Source organism: Barbatula barbatula, assembly GCF_947034865.1.
Source record: "Barbatula barbatula genome assembly, chromosome: 20".
Taxonomy (NCBI): Eukaryota; Metazoa; Chordata; class Actinopteri; order Cypriniformes; family Nemacheilidae; genus Barbatula; species Barbatula barbatula.
The window spans coordinates 332,332-343,442 of NC_136783.1; the positions used below are offsets into that span (position 1 = coordinate 332,332).

The 11,111-nt window shown below is 40.7% G+C and overlaps 1 protein-coding gene across 1 annotated transcript in view; it reads left to right on the top strand.

Annotated features, from left to right (window-relative positions):
• Positions 1 to 2,021, top strand: part of col2a1b (collagen, type II, alpha 1b) — a 47,374-nt gene extending 45,353 nt beyond the window's left edge. The window contains exon 52 of the mRNA XM_079482521.1: positions 352 to 2,021. Within this exon, the coding sequence (XP_079338647.1) occupies positions 352 to 498 (147 nt within the window). The 3' untranslated portion in view covers positions 499 to 2,021. The remainder of the gene's footprint in view (positions 1 to 351) is intronic.
• The last annotated feature ends 9,090 nt before the right edge of the window (positions 2,022 to 11,111 follow it).

Here is an 11,111-nt window from a genome sequence, read left to right on the forward strand (position 1 = left end):
TAGTAACTGCAATTAATTTTTTTTACAAATACAACTTTATTGTAAGGCAGGGTTCCTCAAATCCGGTCCTGGGGGGCCAGTGCCTGTAGAGTTTAGCTCAAACCCTGATCAAACTCACTCACATGGGATGATCCAATGTTACTGAAGACCTTGATTAGCTTGTTGAGATGTGTTTTAAAACCAGATTTAAGGGACCCTATTATTTCATTACTTCTGTTGTTTTCGCATGCTGTTGATTTACTATTGGCATCGAGAAGTCAATTTTTTGGTTTGGTGACAACACTGCATTCAGATGGATGGAGCAGCTTTCTGCTGTATGTGTTTACAGTCCAGTTTTCTTGATCTCTACAGAAACACACAGGACAATGGGGAAAGACGGTGATCGAGTACAAGTCACAGAAGACTTCACGTCTACCCATCGTGGACATCGCCCCTATGGACATCGGAGGGGCAAACCAGGAGTTTGGTTTGGATGTGGGAGCAGTGTGTTTCTTATAAAGACAAAGCAGCATAGACTGCATTCGGTCCGGAGCGAGAGAGAACAGACAAGAGAATGGGTTAAATCAATGCTGGTGTAGAATTTGCACTGACCCATCCAGAGCTCTTTCATCTCTCTGAGAACATTACATAACGACAGTGACAAAGATGGCATCTTGGGTTTATTTATTTATTTTTAGGGTGCTATTCCCCCTATGCATTTGATTCAAGTATTGTACACCAGTGAGTGCCCTACCTAGTATCCCTTTCCCAGCTTCATCTATCGACAGGCCCAAAAGCAAACATTTTATTTTTCTTTAGCATCACTGTGTATGTGTGTACTGATGTGCATTAGGATGGTGCTACTCTTGCTGCGTCTCTTTCCCAAACGACCGGGTAGATCAATTACATGATAGATGACTGTCAGCTTTATAGTGTTTTTAATTCTCTCTTACAGCCCGACTATATTGGCCCAATACGTGGTTTTCAATGGTTTCTTGTAAGCTACCTCATGCAGAACGAAACCATCAGCGATGGACTATAACATCAGCACTGGTCAGATGGTCCGAGATAGAAGATCAGTTCGTATCCACTGCAGGCGCCTGTATTTGTGATCGTGGCAAAGTTGAGGGTTGTTTTAGTCGTGTTTCTTTGGGTTTTGTGGTTTTGTTAAATGTAAATGTAGTTGAAATTTTTAAAATGTAGAACCCACCTATTGCTTTTGTTGTTGTTCTTGTTGTTTAGATGCACTCTTTAGAAATAGGGTACAAACCAGCTACTCCTGCACATCAACCCATCATGTTTTGTGAATTTGTTTTCTTCTGAAATAAAAGGATTACACGTATCTGAGCATGGGGAACAGAGGTGGGTCAATCTGATTCAATATTGTTTGCTTGATGTACATTTAATTGGGTCTGAGCACAGCAGTACATGCTTCATGTTTGTGCTCCTGTGACGCTTCAGCAGTTCTGCCATCTTTTGCTCTTGCTGTTTTATAACAGTACTCACAATCTTCAAGTAAACTCCATTAGGATAGGGGTAGAGCATCATACAATTGAAGCAGTTCAGCAGCTTACAAGTATGACAAGCAGAGAACGTTTGAGCGAAGGGAAAAGAAAGCAAAAAACATCATTCATTCAGCACATGCCTGTGGTTTTATGTTTGGAAGGAGCCCTCTCAATCATCTCACAAGCGTCCTCTCTCCTCCTCCTCCACAGCTCCTTCTGGACTTCAGTTTGTTTGACTTGAAGCAGTGTGTTTGACTGGTATGTTAATGACGATAAGTGTAAAGTTTTCATTGTCCTAACTTTGAATCAGAGACACTCAGAAATGTTATGCACATGGATGAATTTAATGAAGTAAATATTCATATAATGACCTCTCATAAAACCTCTCCCCTATTTGCACTAGATGCGTTTACAAGCCACTCATTGTTTTAGAAGTATCGCAGAGAATTAAACCGCTAACATCAGAAACACATATGTTTACTTATTCAGTTCAAATCAATTTTCTTTGTTGTTGTAAAGCAGCTTTACATACATTATAATAAAAATGAATAAATAAAATAAAATAAGTAAATATCCACATGAGTGACCAAAGTATGATCAAATGGTGTTCAAGCGGCCTTTCTGACAGTTATTTACATCATAGCAAGAGCGCTTCAGGCAGCTACAGTATTTTGCATTGCATTTCTTCCAATTTATTGCAATGGCAGTGGCACACCTTTTTAATATACTGTATGTTATCTTTGGCCTTTCTCATTGAGCACTAGTGTTTGCAGTGTTACGTTTACTTCAATTACAGCAATCGCAAGTATTGCATTACGTTACTTTAAATATTCTGACATGCAAAACCTCTTCAAGAAGCTTATTTTACTGGCATGTTTGTGAACAGCACAGCAGTTTTTGGTGTAATCTTTGCGTTTATTCAATACACCAGAAATTTGTACAAGTTGAATTTTGATTAAAGATAATAAAATAAATCAAGTTAAATTAAGAGACTTTCTTCATAAAGTTTTACTGTTCCTGTCACATTAGCATAGAACAATGAAAATACACTTTAATGTGCCGAGCCAGCTGTATTGTTGCATACCGACTCATTAACGATACTTTACTATTCATCATTTATAAACTGAGTTTTTCTTATGTTTGAATCGCCGAACACGCTGTTAGGCAAGAAGCTGGGTGAGTACTATCATTCTACTTAAAAAATACATTTATCTTTATCCTTTGTCACCCCGCATTGACACTGCTGCGGAGAACGGACTGTAGTTGACCGATCATCCTGGACATAGCAAATCCAGCTCTAACCCCATACAGGGACGAGAGAACTCTACTCCGGACTCCAAGCTACCGTGATCCCAAAAGAACTCAGTGCAAGGCACAAAAGTGAAAAGTGGTGAGTCAGATAGATTTCTGAACAGTCTGGTTAAAAAGGGGAGACTTCTCAGAAATTATATGGATAAACCAACATACAGAGAAATGAGGAAAAATTGGGGAACGGGAAGTTTACAAGGTGTACCCTATTTAAAAGAAAAAGCTAACTTTCCAGAAAACGGTACATTCAGTACCACAAAATGAGAGAGGATAAGACAACACATGGGAAAAAAAGACATATTTAATATGTCTAGAAAAGAAAGAGAATAATATGATGAAGCATGTAAATGTTTAGAGGTATGGAAGAGGGAAGAAAATAGACATGACTATGTTTTTAAAGAAAAGGCTTTGGAAGAACTGCCACCGCCGTGTCATACACCCCCACCGCCGCATGCTCCATTGTACCCTGTTTTGCCTGAATATAATGATTTAACCCCTCTGTCTCCTTTACCCCCATCTATGACTTGTTACAAACCCCAACCGGAGGATGATTGTGTCCCTCCTCACCGACGTCTGAAACCAATCGCAGACCTGATCGAGGCAGCTCCAGTGCCCCCACCAGTGTCTCCACCAGCACCAGTGCCACACATGCCACAGCCCGTGGTGCATCAAAAGTAAGAAAGAGTGCGTCCAGCACCGACGTATAAAGAACTTTTGACCTTTTGCAAAGAATTCTCACCCTCAACAAGAGATTTAGAGAGACTGTTGAAAGTCAAACTGAAACCATCTGACCTAAGAAAGCAACAGGGAAAATGGCCTGTGGAAGTTCAAGAGCTTCACAAGACAAAGAACTTAACATGGCTCTAGTAAACATCGGAGAAGAGCATGGAGGGAAAGGAAACTGGCGTGGACGTGGAAGAGGAGGTTTTAAACCCTCTAGCACTTATGATCCAGAAAAGTGTTTCAACTGTGGGAACTCGGTGCACGGGCGCAATGACTGTCTTGAGCCTCTGATGTCAAAAGAAAAGGGCGATTGAAGTGAGGATGTGAGGCATCTGTGAGGCATCATTCCGAGGGTGATGAGTATGATTTCCCCTAGCATATTCAATGAAGAAATGCTTTTTCCTACTGTAAGCAATGAAGATCTGCTTAGCTCACATTCCATGATGAATGAAACCGCTTTCTGAACTTTGCTAAAATGCACAATGCTTGTGTGCAACAAACCGCTTGAATTTTTTATAGATTCAGGGGCAACGAATAGCCTACTGTGATTCACAAGAAGTGTTTAAATTTGCCAGAGTCTAAACTAGCTGTGTTTTCCCTAAATGCTAGTGGCTCTAATGTACAACAATTTATGTCAAAAGGGTGCAATGTGAGTTGGGGAGTGTCAAATTTCAACACAGGTTCCTCATGTTTGACTGCTGCCCGATTCATTTGCTGAGCAGAGTCATAATGTGTATGATGACAGATTGAGCATGATACCAACACGACCCGAGTGCAGCGCTCGTACAGCTGTACGATGTAATATTGAATTACGTAAGTATGATGTCGAAAGTTTTGCCTCACAGAGCCTCATGACGTTGATTGCAATGGTGTGGGGAGCTGTGGGTGTTTTGCTGACAAATATGCGCACGCCATAGAATGGGTTAAAAGGGATGACGTGCAATATTCAAATGTGTTGCACGCCCATCTTGAGAATCATGCCTGTCTGTGAGCAACAAGGGGACTTGAAGTGTTTTCACACACAAATAGTTTAATGATGCATGTTGACATACCAGAAATTTTGGGAAGGTGCCCGTACAGCGGCGGGTAACAGGAAAATATGATGTTGGGTTGATTAGGAACTGTGAGGTTGTTGTGATAACCCCAAGGGTAATTTTCATCCATGCAAATAGCAATACCCCCTCAAAACAGAAGCCTCAAACCAGAAGCCCTCAATGGCATAAGGCCAATATTAAACGAGTTTCTAAAAAAAAAGGCATAATTGTGCCATGCCCAAATTTACCGGTGCGCAGGCCTTTGTTTCCAGTTAAAAAGATAAGAGAGTGGAAGTAAATGTCTCCAAAGTCCAGCTGGCAAAACGATTTGTTCATTTTTTGGGTCACGAAATTACTGACTGCAATTACAGACATCGCATGTCCAAAAGCAAAGAAGCAATTGATATCATTTTTAGGGACCATTTCTCTGCTCAGACAGCAGAGCGCATTGCACTCACACGCGCATGCAAATTAGCAAAGAATAAAAATGTAGACATTCACACAGACAGTAGATATGCATTTGGTGTAACTCATGATTTTGGCACACTGTGGAAACACAGAAACTTTGTAAAAGCTGATGGTAGAAACATTCTTAAAATGCAAAGCAAGCAACATCACAGCCACAGACAGATTTTCTCCAGAAATCACTAACAAAACTCTTTCTCTTGCAGAGATGCAAACATTTTGCAGAACCAGCTGAGCGTGCACTCTGGAAGAAGTGCTCATGTAAATACACAGGGGGCCCAAATGGCCTCACCTGTTTGCCAAAACATTTTTTCCCTGCTTTTGCGATTTTGGCATGGCCTAGACCAGGGGTGTCAAACTAATTTTAGGGTATGGGCCGGATGGAGAGAAAAGTGACAATGTGCGGGCCAAATCACATTTTTTAAACCATATTGCACCAAATTACAAATGAATTAGCAAACAAACTAGAAAGACATACTGTTCTGTAAAAGGTGCATTTAATAAATCCTCAGAACGGTTCTATAACACTTCTATATTATTCCTCTTTGAAAAACTATTTTGTTTAGGTAAAGGCAATCAAAACCCTTTCCTTTAAATATGAATATTTTTTGTCAGATACTTTTAAACTAGTAATGACAAAAATGCAACAGACTCTATTTGTCAAGTCAAGTCAGCTTTATTTATATAGCGCTTTTTACAATTTTCATTGTTACAAAGCAGCTGTACAAGAAAACATTGACTATGAGTAAAACATAAACGGTTATGGAAGTCAAAACACAGTTCAAATATCAGACACACAATTAATTCCTATATGCAGTGTTCATTAAATAACACTATCAAATTCTAGCAGCCCCCCCGGCCAGGCAAACAGTATGCAAACGGTGGCGAGGAACCCAAAACTCCATTGGAGGAGAAAAAAAACCTCAGAGGGAGACCAGGCCTAACCAGGGATTCCAGTTCCCCTCTGGCAAAAACTGCTGCCTCTGCACAAGCTCGACAGTGCCCGCACAACAAGGCAAAATAAAAAACAAAGTTAGATTTAAAATTATCATTAATAATCTAATAGCGACTGAAGTTTTGTAGAGTCGCCACGTCCTTCGTCCAGCATTTGTCAGGTCTGGGAATGGATTGTGCCCTGCCTGCTCCGATAACCTTGGACTGCGTCCTGCCCGCTCCGGTAACCTTGGAACAATGAGACAAGACTGGCTGAGAGTAGAGTACTGTTCTGCACTCTTTGATGCAACAAATGCATCAGTTGTTATCGGAAGTGTCCCTGGTTCCGGTTGATCTAACTAGTGCAGCCTAGATCTTTGAAATATATATATATTATGATAGTGTAGTGTATGCAAGATTAAAAAGATGCGTCTTTAGTCTAGATTTAAACTGACAGAGTGTGTCTGCCTCCCGGACATTGCAGGGAAGACTGTTCCAAAGTTTAGGCGCTAGATAGGAAAAGGATCTGCCGCCTGCACTTGATTTTGAAATTCTAGGCATTACCAACTGACCTGACGCCTGAGAGCGTAGTGCACGTGATGGACTATAATACGAGAGAAGTTCTCTCAAGTAGTGAGGAGCTAAACCATGCAAGGCTTTATAGGTAATAAGCAAGATTTTAAAGTTAATGCGATGTTTTACAGGTAACCAGTGCAAGGTTGACAGAACCGGGCTAATATGCTCATACTTTTTTGTACGCGTAAGAACTCGAGCTGCCGCATTTTGACCAGTTGGAGTTTTTGTAATAGGCCTGCAGGGCAACCACCTAATAGTGCATTACAGTAATCTAGTCTTGATGTCATAAAGGCATGTATAAGCTTCTCTGCATCTGATGGTGACAGTCATTAATGATGACCTGACCTGGAGCACCAACACCACCGCCACCATCAAGAAGGCACACCAGAGACTGTACTTTTTGAGAATTCTGGGGAACAATAAATTTTCCCAGGAACTGTTGGTGTCCTTCTACCGCTGCTCCATAGAGAGCATCCTCACATATTGCATTTGTGTGTGGTTTTCCAGCTGCACAGTTGCAGAGAGGAAGGCGCTCCAGGGGGTTGTCAACACGGCCCAGAAGATTATCGGATGTCCCCTCCCCTCCCTGGATGATCGGTATAGTTCCCACTGTCTTAGGAAGGCCAATAATATTCTCAGAGACCCATCTCACCCCAGATACACTCACTTTGAACTGCTGCCCTCAGGCAGACGTTATAGATTAATGACAGTTCGGACAAATAGACTGAAAAATAGTTTCTACCCCAGAGCCATAACTGCACTGAACACAATGAAGACCTAATTTTGTTGACTATCTGTGTTGCACTTATTGGGCAATGAGAGGAGTGTTTGTGGAAGTGTGAATGTAACTGAATTATTAGTACTTTTATATGTATTTTTGTTTTGCCTTGGGGGTTTGCTTCTTTCCAATTTCATTGTGCTTGTGCAATGACAATAAAGATATTCAATAATAATAATATGACGTAGTTTAGATATATTTTTAAGATGGAAAAACGCAATTTTACAGGTGTTGGCGACCTGGTTCTCAAATGACAGAGTACTATCGAATATAAAGCCAAGATTCTTAGCTGAAGATGAGGGTTTTATGGAAAATCCATCAATAGTTAAGCAGTATTCTTGGTTGTTACGTAGGGCGGTTTTCGGTCCGATAAGTAACACTTCAGTTTTGTCCGAGTTCAATAATAAAAAATTGCTACTCATCCACTTTTTTATATCAACTATGCATTCCACTATTCGATGGAATTGCTGTGTTTCATGAGGCTTCGAGGAAATATAAAGTTGCGTATCATCAGCATAACAGTGAAAGCTTACTCCGTGTCGCTTTATTATATCTCCTAGAGGTAGCATGTAATGCGAAGAGCATAGGCCCTAAGACTGAGCCCTGTGGTACACCGTACTGGACTTGTGATTTGCGTGATACCTCATTGTTTATTGCTACATATTGAAAACGGTCGCATAAATAAGATCTAAGCCATTTCAAAGCTATTTCCTTAATACCGACATCATTTTCAAGTCTATGTAGGAGCATGCTGTGGTCAATGGTGTCGAATGCAGCACTAAGATCTAGCAGCACCAATAAGGAGATACAACCTCGGTCGGACGCCATAAGCAGATCATTTGTAACTCTAATCAGAGCAGTCTCTGTACTGTGATGTGCTCTAAATCCAGACTGGAAATCTTCATTAATCTCATTCCTTTGGAGGAAGGAGCATATTTGAGTTGAGACTACTTTTTCCAGAACTTTAGATAAGAAAGGTAGATTCGAAATAGGTCTGTAGTTAACTAGTTCTCCAGGGTCCAGATGGGTTTTTTTGACAAGGGGCCTTTATAACAGCAGCCTTATATGCTTTAGGCATATGTCCTAATGTCAGAGATGAGTTAATAATGCTAAGTAGAGGATCTATAATTTCTGGGAGCATCTCTTTCAGTAGATTTGTAGGTATAGGGTCTAACATGCATGAAGTTGATTTAGATGATCTAATGATTTTAGATAGTTCATCGTGATCTATAGTAGAAAATAAACGTAATTTCTCCTTAGAGGCGCTGTAGTTACCTAACTGTAGAAGCCTAATTAAATGATCAATGATCAAATAAAAAATGTAATAAAACAAAACATAATATGGCAGCAAAAACCTGACTGTATTTATTAACTTTATTTAATAAAAAGTTTAAATAATAATACAATTTTATTTCATATTTGTATTATTTTTCAAATCTTCCCTCGGGCCGTATTGGACGCCTTATCGGGCCGTATTCGGTATGTTTGACACCCCTGGCCTAGACCAAGTGTCAAAAGGGGGGATGTTACAGGTAATGTGTTTTTGCTCTCAAAATATTTGTGCAGGTCAAAAGAGCAGTAGCAAACTGAGCTGATAAATCATTACACAGCTTCCAGCCAGGAGACTTCGTGGTGGTCAAAGATTTCAGGACGAAGTCGTCGGAAAGACATGCCTCCCACTGCAAGGCCCATCACAATGGCATCCACATGGCTCTTCGCTATGGTCGAGCTGTCTCAAACGACAGGAAGAGTGGCGCTGCTGGTGCTCGCAAAGGGAATCAACAGTTCGAGTCGGGACGCATCGAACCCCGAGAAATTAGAGATAATAGAATTTTGTTTTTGTGCAACACTATATTCCAAGTTTTATAAAATGGTATGGGGAGGGACAGTGTTACCCTAATTCCGCTAGGTACTGGGGAACAAATAGGTATTTGTGTAGAGGTACGTGTACCTCAGGTGATGTGGTGGATAAGGCAATAAAATTAGAAAATGTGGGCCATTATGTCCCCTGGGACGGCAAAATAAAAAGGGAAAAGAGAAAGTTTTCGACTAGCTTTAACTCAGAAAAATTTTAATATGAGGGGAGGGACTCCCCAAATGAGAGTAAGAATATGGAATCTGACGATGGAAGATGTAGGGCAGTATTGGTGTATGTGATCAACAGAGGGGAAGGACACAGGTTAGAAGGTTCATATATCAATCAGTGCAGCAAAGGAATTTTCAGGCCGCAGAGCAGGCAGAAAAAGAGGCAGAAGAAGAAGAGGCTAGAACGTGGATAGACCCAGGAGAGACAAACGGAGACACGAGAAAGGCAATATATCAATGCAAAGGCAATAAGGCATGTGCATTGGCACTGATGCAAAAGAAGAGGTTGGAATGATTGACAGTTGTTGGGTGGTGTATGCGACTCGATTCTCCCTAGTCTCTAATCTAACTCAGCCCTACTAACACCTAAACACATTTCTGGTTGAACTGGTTTGCCTGATCTTGATATGTAGCGGACTTCTGTATCGTTTATCATCTATGATTAAAACATGAAGTTGCATGTTTTTGTGGAGTTAAAAGGTGAAAGAAAACCCAAAATACGAAGTCACATGTCTGAAAACAGTCATCTGCGCAGGTAATATATCTGCCACTTTTGTTCTGACAATGAAAACATAAAAATAAATCACGTAAGCCGTGTCTCCTCTGGGACCCGTTTCAGAAAGCAGGGTAAGTGCAAACTCAGTGTAAATTAACCCCAGAAAACGGGATACTCTGGGTTTTCAGTTTCAGAACGCGAGGTATATCAAACATGTGACCGTGTGGTAAGTCAAGCCCGTTTCAGAAATCAAGGTATCTTATACTTGGAGTGAGTAACCATAGTAACCTACTCTGTGAACCTAACCTGGTCAGGAGCAGGTTTTATTCCACTAACCCAAGGTTTTTTACAATCTCCGCCCCCTTTAGAAGCGCGAGCAGTGTTGAAATTGCCTTCGCCGTTTGCTTTTTCAATCGTTTTCCTTAATCGCGCACAAGTTCATATCACAGACATTAAAATGACATGTCCAATTATTCAGGAATCCGTAGATGAGGAAGCTGCATTCATTCAGAGAGAGTTAAATTTACGTCGGGAGAGAATATATGGTGAAGCCCCGTTTGGATGTTTTATCATATCCGGAGGATGTTTTTTTGAGCCATACCGTTTTTCTTTACAATCCATTAAATATATCCACACTCTGCTTCATCCTTACATCACAAACCTCACTCGTCGGGGTCGCACTCTTACATCTGAGCAGATTCTTTGTATGGCCTTACTTTTCTTTGCTAATGGAAGCTTTCTATATAACACGGGGGATGCAGAACACGTTAGCAAGGCAACTGTATGTAGAGCAGTAAGAGAAGTGTGCATCGCTCTCACGCACTTTTTATACATTTATACAAGTTTCCTGTGAGAGCCATCAAAGAGGAGTTTCATAGGATTGCAGGTGAATGGTGAACGTCTTTCTGAATTAGGCTGATCAAATAAATGTGGTCTTGCTGCCACCTCTGGAAGTAAGCTAATAATTCAAATACCCTTTAGGATTTCCCAATGTGATTGGGTGCATAGCTGTCTTAAAAACAGGATTTAGAAAACCAGCCATGATTGTCTTGGGGGAGCAGGTGCAAGCATGGCCAGTTTTCTGTCTTCTATCTTCAGTGCTCGGTTCTCATATCCTCATAACTTTCAAGGCCTGTTTATTAAATATATCAAACATTTCACAGTCAGGCATCCAACTAGCAAGAGCATTTAAACTCACCGGACTGAATGATGTTCTTACATTTCATTTT